Genomic DNA, 20,471 nt, shown 5'->3' with positions numbered 1-20,471 from the left:
CCCTCCCCTTCCTTATGGGTGTTCCCCTCCCAAACCTCCCCCCATTGCCGCCCTCCCCCCATAGACTAGTTCACTGGGGGTTCAGTCTTAGCAGGACCCAGGGCTTCCCCTTCCACTGGTGCTCTTACTAGGATATTCATTGCTACCTATGGGGTCAGAGTCCAGGGTCAGTCCATGTATAGTCTTTAGGTAGTGGCTTAGTCCCTGGAAGCTCTGGTTGCTTGGCATTGTTGTACTTTTGGGGTCTCGAGCCCCTTCAAGCTCTTCCAGTTCTTTCTCTGATTCCTTCAACAGGGGACCTATTCTCAGTTCAGTGATTTGCTGCTGGCATTCGCCTCTGTATTTGCTGTATTCTGGCTGTGTCTCTCAGGAGCGATCTACATCCGGCTCCTGTCGGTCTGCACTTCTTTGCTTCATCCATCTTGTCTAATAACGTGGCTGTATATGTATGGGCCACATGTGGGGCAGGCTCTGAATGGGTGTTCCTTCAGTCTCTGTTTTAATCTTTGCCTCTCCCTTCCCTGCCAAGGGTATTCTTTTTCCTCATTTAAAGAAGGAGTGAAGCATTCACATTTTGATCATCCATCTTGAGTTTCGTTTGTTCTAGGGATCTAGGGTAATTCAAGCATTTGGGCTAATAGCCACTTATCAATGAGTGCATACCATGTATGTCTTTCTGTGATTGGGTTAGCTCACTCAGGATGATATTTTCCGGTTCCAACCATTTGCCTACGAATTTCATAAACTCGTTGTTTTTGATAGCTGAGTAATATTCCATTGTGTAGATGTACCACATTTTCTGTATCCATTCCTCTGTTGAAGGGCATCTGGGTTCTTTCCAGTTTCTGGCTATTATAAATAAGGCTGCGATGAACATAGTGGAGCACGTGTCTCTTTTATATGTTGAGGCATCTTTTGGGTATATGCCCAAGAGAGGTATAGCTGGATCCTCAGGCAGTTCAATGTCCAATTTTCTGAGGAACCTCCAGACTGATTTCCAGAATGGTTTTACCAGTCTGCAATCCCACCAACAATGGAGGAGTGTTCCTCTTTCTCCACATCCTCACCAGCATCTGCTGTCACCTGAGTTTTTGATCTTAGCCATTCTCACTGGTGTGAGGTGAAATCTCAGGGTTGTTTTGATTTGCATTTCCCTTATGACTAAAATGTTGAACATTTCTTTAGGTGTTTCTCAGCCATTCGGCATTCCTCAGCTGTGAATTCTTTGTTTAGCTCTGAACCCCATTTTTTAATAGGGTTATTTGTTTCCCTGCGGTCTAACTTCTTGAGTTCTTTGTATATTTTGGATATAAGGCCTCTATCTGTTGTAGGATTGGTAAAGATCTTTTCCCAATCTGTTGGTTGCCGTTTTGTCCTAACCACAGTGTCCTTTGCCTTACAGAAGCATTGCAGTTTTATGAAATCCCATTTGTCGATTCTTGATCTTAGAGCATAAGCCATTGGTGTTTTGTTCAGGAAATTTTTTCCAGTGCCTATGTGTTCCAGATGCTTCCCTAGTTTTTCTTCTATTAGTTTGAGTGTGTCTGGTTTGATGTGGAGGTCCTTGATCCACTTGGACTTAAGCTTTGTACAGGGTGATAAGCATGGATCTATCTGCATTCTTCTACATGTTGCCCTCCAGTTGAACCAGCACCATTTGCTGAAAATGCTATCTTTTTTCCATTGGATGGTTTTGGCTCCTTTGTCAAAAATCAAGTGACCATAGGTGTGTGGGTTCATTTCTGGGTCTTCAATTCTATTCCATTGGTCTATCTGTCTGTCTCTGTACCAATATCATGCAGTTTTTATCACTATTGCTCTGTAATACTGCTTGAGTTCAGGGATAGTGATTCCCCCTGAAGTCCTTTTATTGTTGAGGATAGCTTTAGCTATCCTGGGTTTTTTGTTATTCCAGATGAATTTGCAAATTGTTCTGTCTAACTCTTTGAAGAATTGGATTGGTATTTTGATGGGGATTGCATTGAATCTGTAGATTGCTTTTGGTAAAATGGCCATTTTTACTATATTAATCCTGCCAATCCATGAGCATGGGAGATCTTTCCATCTTCTGAGGTCTTCTTCAATTTCTTTCCTCAGTGTCTTGAAGTTCTTATTGTACAGATCTTTTACTTGCTTGGTTAAAGTCACACCGAGGTACTTTATATTATTTGGGTCTATTATGAAGGGTGTCGTTTCCCTAATTTCTTTCTCGGCTTGTTTCTCTTTTGTATAGAGGAAGGCAACTGATTTATTTGAGTTAATTTTATACCCAGCCACTTTGCTGAAGTTGTTTATCAGCTTTAGTAATTCTCTGGTGGAACTTTTGGGATCACTTAAATAAACTATCATATCATCTGCAAATAGTGATATTTTGACTTCTTCTTTTCCGATCTGTATCCCCTTGACCTTCTTTTGTTGTCTGATTGCTCTGGCTAGAACTTCAAGAACTATATTGAATAAGTAGGGAGAGAGTGGGCAGCCTTGTCTAGTCCCTGATTTTAGTGGGATTGCTTCAAGTTTCTCTCCATTTAGTTTAATGTTAGCAACTGGTTTGCTGTATATGGCTTTTACTATGTTTAGGTATGGGCCTTGAATTCCTATTCTTTCCAGGACTTTTATCATGAAGGGGTGTTGAATTTTGTCAAATGCTTTCTCAGCATCTAATGAAATGATCATGTGGTTCTGTTCTTTCAGTTTGTTTATATAATGGATCACATTGATGGTTTTCCGTATATTAAACCATCCCTGCATGCCTGGCATGAAGCCTACTTGATCATGGTGGATGATTGTTTTGATGTGCTCTTGAATTCGGTTTGCCAGAATTTTATTGAGTATTTTTGCGTCGATATTCATAAGGGAAATTGGTCTGAAGTTCTCTTTCTTTGTTGTGTCTTTGTGTGGTTTAGGTATAAGAGTAATTGTGGCTTCGTAGAAGGAATTCGGTAGTGCTCCATCTGTTTCAATTTTGTGGAATAGTTTGGATAATATTGGTATGAGGTCTTCTATGAAGGTTTGATAGAATTCTGCACTAAACCCGTCTGGACCTGGGCTCTTTTTGGTTGGGAGACCTTTAATGACTGCTTCTATTTCCTTAGGAGTTATGGGGTTGTTTAACTGGTTTATCTGTTCCTGATTTAACTTCGATACCTGGTATCTGTCTAGGAAATTGTCCATTTCCTGAAGATTTTCAAATTTTGTTGAATATAGGTTTTTATAGTAAGATCTGATGATTTTTTGAATTTCCTCTGAATCTGTAGTTATGTCTCCCTTTTCATTTCTGATTTTGTTAATTTGGACGCACTCTCTGTGTCCTCTCGTTAGTCTGGCTAAGGGTATATCTATCTTGTTGATTTTCTCAAAGAACCAACTTTTGGTTCTGTTGATTCTTTCTATGGTCCTTTTTGTTTCTACTTGGTTGATTTCAGCTCTGAGTTTGATTATTTCCTGCCTTCTACTCCTCCTGGGTATATTTACTTCTTTTTGTTCTAGAGCTTTTAGGTGTGCTGTCAAGCTGCTGACATATGCTCTTTCCTGTTTCTTTCTGCAGGCACTCAGCGCTATGAGTTTTCCTCCTAGCACAGCTTTCATTGTGTCCCATAAGTTTGGGTATGTTGTACCTTCATTTTCATTAAATTCTAAAAAGTCTTTAATTTCTTTCTTTATTTCTTCCTTGACCAGGTTATCATTGAGTAGAGCATTGTTCAATTTCCACGTATATGTGGGCATTCTTCCCTTATTGTTATTGAAGACCAGTTTTAGGCCGTGGTGGTCCGATAGCACGCATGGGATTATTTCTATCTTTCTGTACCTGTTGAGGCCCGTTTTTTGACCAATTATATGGTCAATTTTGGAGAAAGTACCATGAGGAGCTGAGAAGAAGGTATATCCTTTTGCTTTAGGATAGAATGTTCTATAAATATCCGTTAAGTCCATTTGGCTCATGACTTCTTTTAGTCTGTCGACATCACTGTTTAATTTCTGTTTCCATGATCTGTCCATTGATGAGAGTGGTGTGTTGAAATCTCCCACTATTATTGTGTGAGGTGCAATGTGTGTTTTGAGCTTTAGTAAGGTTTCTTTTACGTATGTAGGTGCCCTTGTATTTGGGGCATAGATATTTAGGATTGAGAGTTCATCTTGGTGGATTTTTCCTTTGATGAATATGAAGTGTCCATCCTTATCTTTTTTGATGACTTTTAGTTGGAAATTGATTTATTTGATATTAGAATGGCTACTCCAGCTTGCTTCTTCTGACCATTTGCTTGGAAAGTTGTTTTCCAGCCTTTCACTCTGAGGTAGTGTCTGTCTTTGTCTCTGAGGTGTGTTTCCTGTAGGCAGCAGAATGCAGGGTCCTCGTTGCATATCCAGTTTGTTAATCTATGTCTTTTTATTGGGGAGTTGAGGCCATTGATATTGAGAGATATTAAGGAATAGTGATTATTGTTTCCCTTTATATTCATATTTGGATGTGAGGTTATGTTTGTGTGCTTTCATTCTCTTTGTTTTGTTGCCAAGACGATTAGTTTCTTGCTTCTTCTAGGGTATAGCTTGCCTCCTTATGTTGGGCTTTACCATTTATTATCCTTTGTAGTGCTGGATTTGTAGAAAGATATTGTGTAAATTTGGTTTTGTCATGGAATATCTTGGTTTCTCCATCAATGTTAATTGAGAGTTTTGCTGGATACAGTAACCTGGGCTGGCATTTGTGTTCTCTTAGGGTCTGTATGACATCAGTCCAGGATCTTCTGGCCTTCATAGTTTCTGGCGAGAAGTCTGGTGTGATTCTGATAGGTCTCCCTTTATATGTTACTTGACCTTTTTCCCTTACTGCTTTTAATATTCTTTCTTTATTTTGTGCATTTGGTGTTTTGACAATTATGTGACGGGAGGTGTTTCTTTTCTGGTCCAATCTATTTGGAGTTCTGTAGGCTTCTTGTATATCTATGGGTATCTCTTTTTTTAGGTTAGGGAAGTTTTCTTCTATGATTTTGTTGAAGATAATTACTGGTCCTTTGAGCTGGGAGTCTTCACTCTCTTCTATACCTATTATCCTTAGGTTTGATCTTCTCATTGAGTCCTGGATTTCCTGTATGTTTTGGACCAGTAGCTTTTTCTGCTTTACATTATCTTTGACAGTTGAGTCAATGATTTCTATGGAATCTTCTGCTCCTGAGATTCTTTCTTCCATCTCTTGTATTCTGTTGGTGAAGCTTGTATCTACAGCTCCTTGTCTCTTCTTTTGGTTTTCTATATCCAGGGTTGTTTCCATGTGTTCTTTCTTGATTGCTTCTATTTCCATTTTTAATTCCTTCAACTGTTTGATTGTGTTTTCCTGGAATTCTTTCAGGGATTTTTGTGTCTCCTCTCTATGGGCTTCTACTTGTTTATGTTTTCCTGGAATTCTTTCAGGGATTTTTGCGATTCTTTCAGGGATTTTTGCGATTCCTCTCTGTAGGCTTCTACTTGTTTATTAATGTTTTCCTGTGTTTCCCCAAGGGAGTTCTTCATGTCTTTCTTGAAGTCCTCCAGCATCATGACCAAATATGATTTTGAAAATAGATCTTGCTTTTCTGGTGTGTTTGGATATTCCATGTTTGTTTTGATGGGAGAATTGGGCTCCGATGGTGCCATGTAGTCTTGGTTTCTGTTGCTTGGGTTCCTGCGCTTGCCTCTCGCCATCAGATTATCTCTAGTGTTACTTTGTTCTGCTATTTCTGACAGTGGCTAGACTGTCCTATAAGCCTGTGTGTCAGGAGTGCTGTAGGCCTGTTTTCCTCTCTTTCAGTCAGTTATGGGGACAGAGTGTTCTGCTTTCAGGCGTGTAGTTTTTCCTCTCTACAGGTCTTCAGCTGTTCCTGTGGGCCTGTGTCTTGAGTTCACCAGGCAGCTTTCTTGCAGCAGAAAAGTTGGTCTTACCTGTGGTCCTGAGGCTCAAGTTCGCTCGTGGGGTGCTGCCCACGGGCTCTCTGCAGCGGCAGCAACCAGGAAGACCTGTGCCGCCCCTTCCGGGGGCTTCAGTGCACCAGGGTTCCAGATGGTCTTTGGCTTTTTCCTCTGGCGTCCGAGATGTGTGTGCAGGGAGCAGTCTCTTCTGGTTTCCCAGGCTTGTCTGCCTCTCTGAAGGTTTAGCTCTCCCTCCCATGGGATTTGGGTGCAGAGAACTGTTTATCCGGTCTGTTTCCTTCAGGTTCCGGCGGTGTCTCAGGCAGGGGTCCTGCCGCTCCTGGGCCCTCCCCCACGGGAGCCCAGAGGCCTTATACAGTTTCCTCTTGGGCCAGGGATGTGGGCAGGGGTGAGCAGAGTTGGTGGTCTCTTTCGCTCTGCAGCCTCAGGAGTGCCCACCTGACCAGGCGGTTGGGTCTCTCTCTCACCGGGTCTGGGAGCAGAGAGCTGCTGCGGGCCGGGATCCGTGGTTGTGGGACTTCCGGTAAACACAGAACGTGCCCGGTCCTAGAGAAATTCTGCTTCCGTGTGTCCCAAGCTCACCAGGCAGCTTTCTTGCAGCAGAAAATTTGGTCTTACCTGTGGTCCCGAGGCTCAGGTTCGCTCGTGGGGTGCTGCCCACGGGCTCTCTGCAGCAGCAGCAACCAGGAAGACCTGTGCCGCCCCTTCCGGGAGCTTCAGTGCACCAGGGTTCCAGATGGTCTTTGGCTTTTTCCTCTGGCGTCCGAGATGTGTGTGCAGGGAGCAGTCTCTTCTGGTTTCCCAGGCTTGTCTGCCTCTCTGAAGGTTTAGCTCTCCCTCCCACGGGATTTGGGTGCAGAGAACTGTTTATCCGGTCTGTTTCCTTCAGGTTCCGGCGGTGTCTCAGGCAGGGGTCCTGCCGCTCCTGGGCCCTCCCCCACGGGAGCCCAGAGGCCTTATACAGTTTCCTCTTGGGCCAGGGATGTAGGCAGGGGTGAGCAGAGTTGGTGGTCTCTTCCGCTCTGCATCCTCAGGAGTGCCCACCTGACCAGGCGGTGACGTCTCTCTCCCACGGGGTTTGGGAGCAGAGAGCTGCTGCGGGCCGGGATCCGCGGGTGTGTTCCTTCTATTTCTATTTTGTGCAATAATTTGAAGAATATTGGTATTAGGTCTTCTTTGAAGATCTGATAGAATTCTGCACTAAACCCATTTTGTCCTGGGCTTTTTTTTTTTTTTTTTTTTTTTTTTTTTTTTTTTTTTGGTTGTGAGACTTTAATAACTGCTTCTATTTCTTTAGGAATTATAGGACTGTTTAGATGATTTATCTGATCCTGATTTAACTTTGGTACCTGGCATCTGTCTAGGAAATTGTCTATTTCCTCCAGATTTTCCAGTTTTATTGAGTATAGGCTTTTGTAGTAGGATCTGATAATTTTTTTTTAATTTCCTCAGTTTCTGTTGTTAAATGGTATTCCAATAAATGTCCATATCTTGTAAAGGTTGCATTAGGTTAAATATACTCTCAAATATGTACCACTTTTGTTCTTGGATTTGCTTTGTAATATTCTCTTTTTATCTGAGGCAGCATGTCATGTCCTATGGTAAAAATGCTAAAGTTCCCTTTTACCTTTTAAAAATCTGTAGTACATTGTTACTGTCTTCAGGCATGCTCCTGCTTTCTTCTCTTGTATTATTAGATTGCTTGCATATCTCTAAATTCAGTTTTCCTTATCGATCTTATTCAGTCTTCTATGGATCCTATTTAGAATGTATTTACTTCAGTTACTACCCACACATCCTCATTGTTTGCATGTGGTTTTGTCTATGTACCTTTTCTACTGTTTGGAATTACCTATGCCTTCACTCATTAAGGCAGTTTTCATCTGTACTGCACAGATTTGTAAAAACAACATTTAATCAATTTCCTGTTTGCTGAAATTTGAGTCAACTGATTGTCTGCATTTTTCTCATAATATCAGTTCCATTTGCCTGTTTATTTTTCTATCACATTTCTTCTTGTTGTTGTTGACCACTGGGTACTAAAGCTAAAATGGGTTGACTTTGGATTCTGATTTGTTCTTCTAAGAAATGCTATTTTTACTGTTAGTCTAAAAGGCAGATGATTTCCTTGGTAAAAAAACAAAAATCCTGCAAACTCTCTGACCTGTAGTTCTGATGTTTATGATCTCTGTGGTTTGATTTTGGCTTCCATTGATTTTCTTTTTAAAGCTGTTCTGGGGGTGTTCTCTGGACTTGTGTAGCAGGAGGATTTAGACATGTTTTCTGTTGTATATCTTAGAACTTCCCATTCTTATTGTACTCTTTTCCCTGGAATTTCTTTCTTAAATTTCTAAATGTTCTGCCATCACCATTCCTTTACTCTTGACTTATCAAGTCAGTAATGATTCAACTTTGTGCTTCTTGGGTTGCTCCATGTGGCTATATAATTTTATGTCTTATTAACATTGCTATCAACCTCCTATTACAATCAATGATGAAAAGTATCCTGGAGTATGTGTCATTTCACTCATCTGTGAGTGAGTGTGGGAAAAAATCCCTAAGAATGAAATTTGCTAGTGAAAGCCCTTTCTCTATAGTATACATATATGTATGTATTTGGATATCGTTGACTAATTTTAATTTTAAAATGTTGGGCAGAATATGCCAAAAGAAGTTTTGTTATTAACATTGCAAAATAATCTGATTTCTTCTATCTTCAAGTTCACCGATCGGTTACAGTGGATAATTGATATTCCTAGAGAAAAGATCACAGTAAACACAGGTAAGAGCAATTAAGTAATTCTTATACTCATGGGCCTGCATTGCCAAGTTTAGCAGCATTAACTTCATAAAATAAATCAGGTCTTGTCTCAGGCATTGAGTGACAGACTCTTTATGGGAAAATATAACATGTATGTCTACTCCATCCAGGAAGGACGCCAGCAAAAGACCAAGAACAGCTATTGCACCATGTCCATTTTGGTGAACTGAGTTTTTCTGAGGCTTACTAAGCATGTTGTGAGGGGTTACTTATGAGAAGCACAGATAACACAAATGCAGCCACATCACCCAAAAGCCTACCCTCACATGAGTTGTGAATCCCCAAAACCTGCAGCATGTGTCCAGACCCACAGTCAGAAAAAATCTCTCTTCTGGGATGTCTGGTCAGACTTTATCTTGGCAAATGTTTACTCCCTTACACAGCTGGGTGGACATACCCAACAAACTTCCTTTCTTCTCTGGATTTGTACCTTTTGGTTAATCCACTGAAGCTGATGAGCCAAGGCAAGCTCTGTGGAGGAAATTTTTTGTTTCTGTTTTGTTTGTTTGTTTTAGAATAAGATATGTATTGGTCAATATTATGAACTAATAATTTAGTCAAAACAATCAAATAGTTTTTAATTTTTAAAAAATGTATTTATTAATTCAGTTTATATCCCAATATTAACACCCTCTCATCCCATTACCCCTTTATGCAAGTCTTCCCCCTAAATCCACCTTCCTCATTTCTGCGAAGTGCCCCGATGGGTGTCACACACCCACACTCACCTTTCAGACCCTGCCAAGTTGCAGAGGAACTAGGCACATCCTTCCCAATTAGGCCAGTCAAGGTTATCCTTTTAGGGGGAATAGATCCACAGGCAGGCGGGCAGGCAGGCAATGGGTTAATGAAATTCCCCTGCTCCAGTTGTTGGGGGACTTGCATGCAGACCAAGCTGCTCATCTGCTACATATAAACAGGGAGTCTAGGTTCAGACTGTGTTCACTCTTTGGTTGTTGATTCAGTCTTTGGGAGCCCCCAAGGGTTCAGGTTAGTTAACTCTGCTGGTCTTCCCATGGACCTGTCCTCTTCAGGTCCCTCGATCCTTCTCCCAACTCTTCCCCAAGACTCCTCGAGTTTCATCTAATGTTTAGATGTGAGTCTCTGCATCTCTTTCTGTTGGGTGCTGGGTGGAGCTTCTAAGAGGACAGTTAATGCTAGGCTCCTCTCTGCAAGCATAACATAGTAACACTAATTATGTCAGGGACTGGTTCTTAGCTGTGGAATGGGCCTCAATTAAGGGCAGTCTTTGGTTGGCCATTCCCACAGTCTCTGCTCTATTTTTGTCCCTATATACTTTGTAGGCACTATACGTTTAGGTCAAACATTTTGTGCATAGGTTGCTGTACTTATCACTTGATGGAGAGTCCATCTTGGCTACAGAAAGTAGTCTCTTCAGGATCTACATCCTCCCACTACTAGGAGCCTCAGCTAGCGTCACTCCCATAGAATCTCATAGGCTTCCCCCATTCACAGATCCCTGGCTTATCCTAAAGATTGTCACACACACACACACACACACACACACACACACACACACACACACCACTGCTAATAGAGGGTTTGTTTTTATTTGGAGGAATTTGGAGAAGTGCCATATAACGTCATGTAAATGTCCAATATAGTTGTGTGGACATACTAATAATTATTTGTGGTTCATCTGAAATTCAAACGTAAATGAGCATTTTATCTGTCAACCATACAAGTTGACTGTGCTAACCTATGCAATATGTGTAACTGTGCTGCATAATTTGACACAAGCTAAAGTAATCTGAGGAGAGGGAGTCTCAATTGAGAAAACACTTCCATGAGATGGGCTGAAGGCAAGCCTGTAAGACATTTTGTCATTAGTAATTGATTGGACAGACCCTGCTCATTGTGGATTGGACCACACCTGGACTGGTTGGTGGTCCTGGATTCTGAAAAAAAACTTGGCCAAGCAAGCCAGAAGCATGCAGTAAGCAAGCAGTAAACACTGTTCCATGCCATCTACAGGAACTCCTGCCTACAGGTTCCTTTTCTCTTTGTGTCCTTTTCTTTTTTCTGTCCTGATGTTCATAGACAATGAGCAGTGAATGATATGAAAGAGCAAACTAAATAAAACTCTCCTCCCCAACTTGCTTTTTGGTCACAGTGTCTTATTGTAGCAACAGAAATACTAACCTAAGACAATAATATCATCCTTTATTTGAAGCAAATACAATTTCTAGAAATTGTACACTTGGGGAATGTGTGCACTGATACACTTTCCTTAAATAGAATTAATCTAAAAATGTTATAGGGTGTAATGTGTGATGCTTTAATTTGTTTTGGAGTCTTCTGGCAAGTGGTGTGTGGAACATCACATACTACTATTAATACTCAGAGGGGAAAAGGAAGACGATCAAATCCCAGGAGTTGGGTATATTAAGCTAGTGAGCCAAATTAATTCATTTTCAGTCATGAAATATACTCATATTTCATGAAAAATGCTTGGAAACTTGTTATTTATCAAAGAAATTGCAGTTGGGTATGTTGATTCTTTGCAATTTTTTTTGTTTGTTTGTTTCTGATTGATGCCAGCCTTGGTTTTAATTATTTTCTGCCTCCTGTCCTCTTCAGTATGTTTGCATTTTTTTCAAGAGCTTTCAAATATACTTTGAAATTGTTGGTGTGAGAACTTTCTAATTTTTTTATAGAGGCACTTAGTGCTATATGAACTTGCTTCATAGCACAGCATTGATTGTGTCCCATAAATTAGGTATGCTGTGCCTTATTTTCATTGAATTCTAGAAAGTCTTTAATTTTTTTTCTTTCCTGATCCAGACATCATTGAGTACAGAATTATTCAGTTTCCATTAGTGGGTATTCTTTCTGTTGTTTCTATTTTTGTTTTGTGTCCAAATATGTGGTCAGTTTTGGGGAAGGTCCTGTGATTGCTAAAAAGAAGATATAGGCACTCAAGCTGCAGGAGCCCTGTGGTCCAGACTGTGCCAGGATCTGAAGGAACCTGGTCAAACAGCTCCCTGCACTCAAATCCCGTGGAAGGGAGAGCTAGACCTTCAGAGGGGCAGACACACCTGGGAAACCAGAGGAGACTACTCTCTGTGCACATTTCTGACTGTAGAGGAAAACACCTAGCCCCATCTGGGCCCCCTGTGCACAGGGACCCCGGAAAAGGAGGGGCAGGCCCTTCTGGTTACTACCCTCACAGAGAGCTGGAACCTAGCCCTGAGGAGTGAACTCAGGCCCGAGACAAGAGGTAAGGCAAACTTTTCTCCTCTAAGTGACCTGCCTGGTGGAGTTAGGACACATGGGCACAGGAACAGCTGAAAGCCAGTGGACAGGAATGAGTACACACCTGAAAGCAGAACATTCTGTTCCCATAACTGGCTGAAAGAAAACAAGAAAACAGGTCTACAACATTCCTGACACACAGGCCTGTAGGACAGTCAAGCCACTGTCAGAAATAACAGAACAAGGTACAACCAGAGGCAACCTGATGGTGAGAGGCAAGCGCATGACCCAAGCAACAGAAACCAAGACTACGTGGCATCATCAGAGCCCAATTCTCCCATGAAAGCAAACACTGAATATCCAAACAACCAGAAAAACAAGATCTTGATTTTAAATCACATTTGATCATGATTATGGAGGACCAAAAGAAAGACATAAAGAAGTCCCTTAGAGAAATACAGGAAAACACAATTAACATGTAGAAGACTATTGAGAGGAAACACAAAAATCCCTGAAAGAATTCCAGGAAAACACAATCAAACAGTTGAAGGAATTAAAAATGGAAATAGAAGCAATAAAGAAAGCACAAAGGGAGACCACCCTGGATATAGAAAACCAAAGGAAGAGACAAGGAACAGTAGATACAAGCATCACCAACAGAATACAACAGATAGAAGAGAGAATCTCAGGAGCATAAGATTCCATAGAAATCATCAACACAACGGTCAACTGTAATGTAAAACAGGAAAAGCTACTGGTCCAAAACATACAGGAAATCCAGGACTCAATGAGAAGATCAAACCTAAGGATAATAGGTATAGAAGAGAGTGAAGACTCCCAGCTCAAAGGACCAGTAAATAACTTCAACAAAATCATAGAAGAAAACTTCCCTAACCTAAAAAAAGAGATACCCATAAGCATACAAGAAGCCTACAGAACTCCAAATAGATTGGACGAGAAAAGAAATTCCTCCTATCACATAATAATCAAGACACCAAATGCACAAAATAAAGAAAGAATACTAAAAGCAGTAAGGGAAAAAGGTCAAGTAACATATAAAGGCAGACCTATCAGAATCACACCAGACTTTTCGCCAGAGACTAAGAGAAGAAAAGCACACAAACATAATTTCACTTCCAAACACGAATATAACAGTGAGCAACAATCACTATTCCTTAATATCTCTCAACATCAATGGACTTAATTCCCCAATAAAAAGACATAGATTAACAAACTGGATATGCAATGTGGACCCTGCATTCTGCTGCCTACAGTAAACAAACCTCAGAGACAAAGACAGACACTACCTTACAGTGAAAGGCTGGAAAACAACTTTGCAAGCAGATGGCCAGAAGGAAGACGGAGTAGCCATTCTAATATCAAATAAAATCAATTTTCAACCAGAAGTCATCAAAAAAGATAAGGAAGGACACTTCATATTCATCAAAGGAAAAAAATCCACCAAGATGAACTCTCAATCCTAAATATCTATGCTCCAAATACAAGGGCACATGCATACATAAAAGAAACATTACTAAAGCTCAAAGCACACATTGCCCCTCACATAATAATAGGAAGAGATTTCAACACCCCACTCATATCAGTGATCATGGAAACAGATATGAAACAGAGACATAGACAAAGAGAAGTCATGAACGAAATGGACTTAACAGATATTTATAGAACATTCTATCCTAAAACAAAAGGATATAGCTTCTTCTCACCACCTCATGGTACTTTCTCCAAAACTGAACATATAATTGGTCATAAAACAGGCCTAAATAGATCCACAAAGGTAGAAATAATCACATGCGTCCTATCAGACAACTACAGGCTAAAGTTGGTCTTCAATAAGAATAAGGGAAGAACACCCACATACACGTGGAAGTTGAACAATGTTCTACTCAATGATAACCTGGTCAAGGAAGAAATAAAGAAATTAAAGACTTCTTAGGATTTAATGAAAATGAAGGTACAACATACCCAAACTTATGGGACACAATGAAAGCTGTGCTAAGAGGAAAACTCATAGCTCTGAGGGCCTACAAAAAGAAATAGGAGAGAGCATATGTCACCAGCTTGACAGGACACCTAAAAGCCCTAGAAAAAAAGAAGCAAATACACCCAGGAGGAGTAGAAGGCAGGAAATAATCAAACTCAGAGCTGAAATCAACAAGGTAGAAACAAAAAGGACCATAGAAAGAATCAACAGAATCATAAGTTGGTTCTTTCAGAAAATCAACAAGATCGATAAACCCTTAGCCAGACTAACGAGAAGACACAGATAGTGTGTCCAAATTAACAAAAATCAGAAATGAAAAGGGAGACATAACTACAGAGTCAGAGGAAATTCAAAAAATCATCAGATCCTACTACAAAAGCCTATATTCAACAAAACTTGAAGATCTACAGGAAATGGACAATTTCATAGACAGATACCAGGTACAGAAGTTGAATCAGGAACAGATAAACCATTTAAACAACCCCGTAACTCCTAATGAAATAGAAGCAGTCATTAAAGGTCTCCCAACCAAAAAGAGCAGGTCTGGATGGGTTTAGTGCAGAATTCTATCAGACCTTCATAGAAGACCTCATACCAATACTATTCATACTATTCCACAAAATTGAAACAGACTGAGTGCTACCGAATTCCTTCTATCAAGCCACAATGACTCTTATACCTGAACAACACAACGACCCAACAAAGAAGGAGAACTTCAGACCAGTTTCCCTTATGAATATCGACGCAAAAATACTCAATTTTTGGCAAACCGAATCCAAGAGCACATCAAAACAATCATCCACCATGATCAAGTAGGCTTCATCCCAGGCATGCAGGGATGGTTTAATATACGGAAAACCATCAATGTAATTCATTATATAAACAAACTGAAAGAACAAAACCACATGATCATTTCATTAGATGCTGAGAAAACATTTGACAAAATTCAACACCCCTTCATGATAAAAGTCATGGAAAGAATAGGAATTCAAGGCCCATACCTAAACATAGTAAAAGCCATATACAGCAAACCAGTTGCTAACATTAAACTAAATGGAGAGAAACTTGAAGCAATCCCACTAAGATCAGGGACTAGACAAGGCTGCCCTCTCTGTCCCTACTTATTCAATATAGTTCTTGAAGTTCTAGCTAGAGCAATCAGACAACAAAAGGAGATCAAATGGATACAGATTGGAAAAGAAGAAGTCAAAATAACACTATTTGCAGATGATATGATAGTTTATTTAAGTTATCCCAAAAGTTCCACCAGAGAACTACTAAAGCTGATAAACAACTTCAGCAAAGTGGCTGGGTATAAAATTAACTCAAATAAATCAGTAGCCTTCCTCTACACAAAAGAGAAACAAGCCAAGAAAGAAATTAGGGAAACGACACCCTACATAATAGTCCCAAATAATATAAAGTACCTCGGTGTGACTCTAACCAAACAAGTAAAAGATCTGTACAATAAGACCTTCAAGCCTCTGAAGAAAGAAAGTGAAGAAGACCTCAGAAGATGGAAAGATCTCCCATGCTCATGGATTGGCAGGATTAATATAGTAAAAATGGCCATTTTACCAAAAGCGATCTACAGATTCAATGCAATCCCCACCAAAATACCAATCCAATTCTTCAAAGAGTTAGAACAATTTGCAAATTGATCTGGAATAACAAAAAAACCAGGATAGCTAAAACTATACTCAACAATAAAAGGACTTCAGGGGGAATCACTATTCCTGACCTCAAGCAGTATTACAGAGCAATAGTGATAAAAACTGCATGGTATTGGTACAGAGACAGACACATAGACCAATGAAACAGAATTGAAGACCCAGAAATGAACCCACACACCTATGGGCACTTGATTTTTGACAAAGTAGCCAAAACCATCCAATGGAAGAAAGATAGCCTTTTCAGCAAATGGTGCTGGTTCAACTGGAGGTCAAAATGTACAAGAATGCAGATCGATCCATTCTTATCACCCTGTACAAAGCTTAAGTCCAAGTGGATCAAGGACCTCCTCATCAAACCAGATACACTCAAACTACCAGAAGAAAAAGTGGGGAAGCATCTCGAACACATGGGCACTGGAAATATTTCCTGAACAAAACGCCAATGTCTCATGCTCTAAGATCAAGAATCAACAAATGGGATCTCATAAAACTACAAAGCTTCTGTAAGGCAAAGGACATTGTGGTTAGGACAAAATGGCAACCAACAGATTGGGAAAAGATCTTTACCAATCCTACAACAGATAGAGAACTTATATCCAAAATATACAAGGAATTCAAGAAGTTAGACTGCAGGGAGACAAATAACCCTATTAAAAAATGGGGTTCAGAGCTAATCAAAGAATTCACAGCTGAGGAATGCCGAATGGCTGAGAAACACCTAAAGAAATGTTCAACATCTTTAGTCATAAGGGAAATGCAAATCAAAACAACACTGAGATTTCACCTCACACCAGTGAGAATGACTAAGATCAAAAACCCCAGTGACAGCAGATGCTGGTGAGGATGTGGAGAAAGGAACACTCCCCATTGTAGGTGGGATTGCAGACTGGTACAACCATTCTGGAAATCAGTCTGGAGGTTCCTCAGAAAATTGGACATTGAACTACCTGAGGACCCAGATATACCTCTCTTGGGCATATACTGAAAATATGCCCCAACATATAACAAAGACACATGCTCCACTATGTTCAAAGCAGCCTTATTTATAATAGCCAGAAGCTGGAAAGAACCCAGATGCCCTTCAACAGAGGAATGGATACAGAAAATATGGTACATCTACACAATGGAATATTACTCAGCTATCAAAAACAATGACTTCATGAAATTCATAGATAAATGAAGGGAACTGGAAAATATCATCCTGAGTGAGGTAACCCAATCACAGAAAAACACACATGGTATGCACTCATTGATAAGTGGCTATTAGCCCAAGTACTTGAGTTGCCCTAGATGCACAGAACACATGAAATCAAGAAGCATGACAAAAATGCGAATGCTTCACTCCTTCTTTAAAGGGAGAACAATACCCTTGGCAGGGAATAGGGAGGCAAAGATTAAAACAGACACTGAAGGAACACCCATTAGGAGCCTGCCCCACATGTGGCCCATACATATACAACCACCCAATTAGACAAGATGGATGAAGCAAAGAAGTGCAGGCCAACTGGAACTGGATGTAGATGTCTCCTGAGAGACACAGCCAGAATACAGCAAATACATAGGCGAATGCCAGCAGCAAACCACTGAATTGAGAATAGGACCCCTGTTGAAAGAATCAGAGAAAGGACTGGAAGAGCTTGAAGGGGCTTGAGACCCCATATGAACAACAATGCCATCCAACCAGAGCTTCCAGGGACCAAGCCACTACCCAAAGACTATACATGGACTAACCCTGGGCTCCAACCTCATAGGTAGCAATGAATAGCCTAGTGAGAGCACCAGTGGAAAGTAAGCCCTTGGTCCTTCTAAGACTGAACCCCCAGTGAATGTGATTATTGGGGGGAGGGCAGTAATGGGGGGAGGATGGGGAGGGGAACACTCATATAGAAGGGGAGTAGGAGGGGTTGGGGGATGTTGGCCCGGAAACTGGGAAAGGGAATAACAATCGAAATGTAAATAAGAAATACTCAAGTTAATAAAAAAAATCGAAATATAAATAAGAAATACTCAAGTTAATAAAGAAAAAAAGGAAATACCCTATTTAATAAAGATGGAAAAAAATTTTAAAAAAAGAAATACCCAATTTAATAATGATGGAAATAAATAAATACATAAATAAAAAAGAAGAAGATACAGTCTTTTGTCTGGGGGTGCAATGTGTATATATATGTTAAATATTTGATTCAAATCTCTCAGTTTCAGTGTGTCTCTGTTTAGTTTCTGTTTCAATGACCTGTCCATTGGTGACAGTAGGGCATTCAGGTCTCCCGCTATTATTGTGAGGGGTTCAATGTGCATCCTGAGCTTTGGTAAAGTTTCCTTTACGAATGGGGGTACCCTTGAATTTGGGACATAGATGTTCAGAATTGGGACTTTATCTTGCTGATATTGACGCATTGTTCTTTGATACGTATAAAGTATCCTTCCTCATCTCTTTTGATGATTTTGGTAGAAAGTCTATTTTACTGGATACTAGAATGACTACAGTACTTTATTTCATGGGATTGTTTGCTTGGAAAAGTTTTTTCCAACCGCTTCTCTGAGGTAGTGGCTATCTTTGTTGTTGAGGTGTGTTTTTTGCATGAAGCAGATAATGGATCCTGTTTATGTATCCAGTCTGTTCTTTTTGTTGATGGATGTGGTAGTATGTGTGTGTGATTCGCTTCTTTTGTCTTTGTTATGAGATAATTAACTTTTTGTGCTTTCTTGGGTGTAGTTACCCCCCACCTTGTGTTGGAGTTTTACTTCTAGTATCTTCTTTAGGACTGGATTCATAGAAAGATATTGTTTAAATTTTTTTCATGGAATATCTTGGTTTCTCTTTCTATGTTGAGTAATTGAGAGTTTTGCTGGGCATAGTTGGCTTGGGCTGGCATCTACAGTCTCTCAGAGTCTGCAAGACATCTGTCCAGAATCTTTTGGTTTTTAGAGTCTCTGTTGAGAAGTCAGGTGTAATTCTGATCAGTCTGCCTCTATATGTTACTTGGCCTGCTTTCCCTTACAGCTTTCAATATTCTTTCTTTGTTTTGTGTACTTAGTGTTTTGAATATTATGTGGTGAGAGGATTTTTACTGGTCCAATTTACTTTATGTTTTGTAGGCTTCTTGTACACTAATGGTCACCTCTTTTTTTTTCTTTTACTGGATTTTTTTATTTAGATTTCAAATATTATTCCCTTTCCCAATTTCAGGGACATAAGTCCCCATCCTATCCCCCACCCCTTCTTCTATAAGGGTGTTCCCCTAACCAACCACACCCCTTGGAACTCCTCATATTCCCCTACACTGGGGGGGGGTATCCAGCTTTGGGAGGAGCAAGGGCTTCTCTTTTCATTTGCGACCAAGAAGGCCATCCTCTGCTACATATACAGCTGGAGCCATGGGTCATTCCATGGATAGTCTGGGAATATTGGTTTAGTCCCTGGGAGCTCTGGTTGGTTAGCATTGTTGTTCTTATGGCATTGCAAGCCCCTTCAGTTCTTTAATCCTGCATCCAATTCCTCCAATGGGGATCCCATTCTCAGTTCAATAGTTTGCTGCTAGCATTTGCCTATGAATTTGACATACTCTGGCTGTGCCTCTCAGGAGACATCTATATCTGGCTCCTCTTAGCATGTGCTACTTAGCTTCTTCAAACTTATCTACTTTTGGTGGAGATAGATAGATAGATAGATAGACAGACAGACAGACAGACAGACAGACAGACAGATAGAGATAGAGATGTAGATATAGATATAGATATTTTATACCCATGTGGGGCAGGCACTGCATGGCACTCCCTTCAGTCTCTGATCTGCACTTTGCATCCAAGTCACCTTCTATGAATATTTTGGTCCCCCTTTTTAGAAGGAGTGAAGCATCTGCACTGTGGTTGTCATCCTTCTTGAACTTCATTTGGTCTGTGGATTGTACCTTGGGTAATTCAAACTTTTGGCCTAATATCCACTTATCCATAAGTGAATGCTATATGTGTTTTTCTGTGATTGGGTTACCTCACTCAGGATGATATTTTCTAGTTCATTCCATTTGCCTATGAGCTTCATGAAGTCATTGTTTTGATAGATGAGTAGTATTCCATTGTGTAGATGTACCACATTTTCTTTTTTTTTTATTAACTTGAGTATTTCTTATATGCATTTCGAGTGTTATTCCTTTTCCCGGTTTCCGGGCAAACATCACCCTCCCCCCTCCCCTTCTTTATGGGTGTTCCCCTCCCCATCCTCCCCCCTTGCCACCCTCCCCCCAACAATCTAGTTCACTGGGGATTCAGTCTTAGCAGGACCCAGGGCTTCCCCTTCCACTGGTGCTCTTAATAGGCTATTCATTGCTACCTATGAGGTCAGAGTCCAGGGTCAGTCCATTTATGGTCTTTAGGTAGTGGCTTAGTCCCTGAAAGCTCTGGTTGCTTGACATTGTTGTACATATGGGGTCTCGAGCCCCTTCAAGCTCTTCCAGTTCTTTCTCTGATTCCTTCAATGGAGGTCCTATTCTCAGTTCAGTGGTTTGCTGCTGGCATACGCCTATGTGTTTGCTGTATTCTGGCTGTGTCTCTCGGGAGAGATCTACATCCGGCTCCTGTTGGCCTGCACTTCTTTGCTTCATCCATCTTGTCTAATTGGCTGGCTGTATATGCATGGGCCACATGTGGGGCAGGCTCTGAATGGGTGTTCCTTCAGTGTCTGTTTTAATCTTTGCCTCTCCCTTCCCTGCCAAGGGTATTCTTTTTCCTCATTTAAAGAAGGAGTGAAGCATTCACATTTTGATCATCCGTCTTGAGTTTCGTTTGTTCTAGGGATCTAGGGTAATTCAAGCATTTGGGCTAATAGCCACTTATCAATGAGTGCATACCATGTATG

At 40.6% G+C, this 20,471-nt stretch overlaps 1 protein-coding gene across 1 annotated transcript in view; it reads left to right on the top strand.

Moving 5' to 3' along the window:
• Catsperb (catsper channel auxiliary subunit beta) overlaps positions 1-20,471 on the top strand; it is a 288,739-nt gene that overhangs the window by 59,878 nt on the left and 208,390 nt on the right. The window contains 1 exon segment of the mRNA NM_001433284.1: positions 8,626-8,686. Coding sequence (NP_001420213.1) covers positions 8,626-8,686 — 61 coding nt within the window.

The sequence above is a fragment of the Rattus norvegicus genome, chromosome 6 (genome assembly GCF_021556685.1).
Source record: "Rattus norvegicus strain SHRSP/BbbUtx chromosome 6, alternate assembly SHRSP_T2T, whole genome shotgun sequence".
Classification (NCBI taxonomy): domain Eukaryota; kingdom Metazoa; phylum Chordata; class Mammalia; order Rodentia; family Muridae; genus Rattus; species Rattus norvegicus.
Note: the sequence above shows the minus strand (reverse complement) of the source record. Positions and strands in the feature narration are given on the sequence as shown.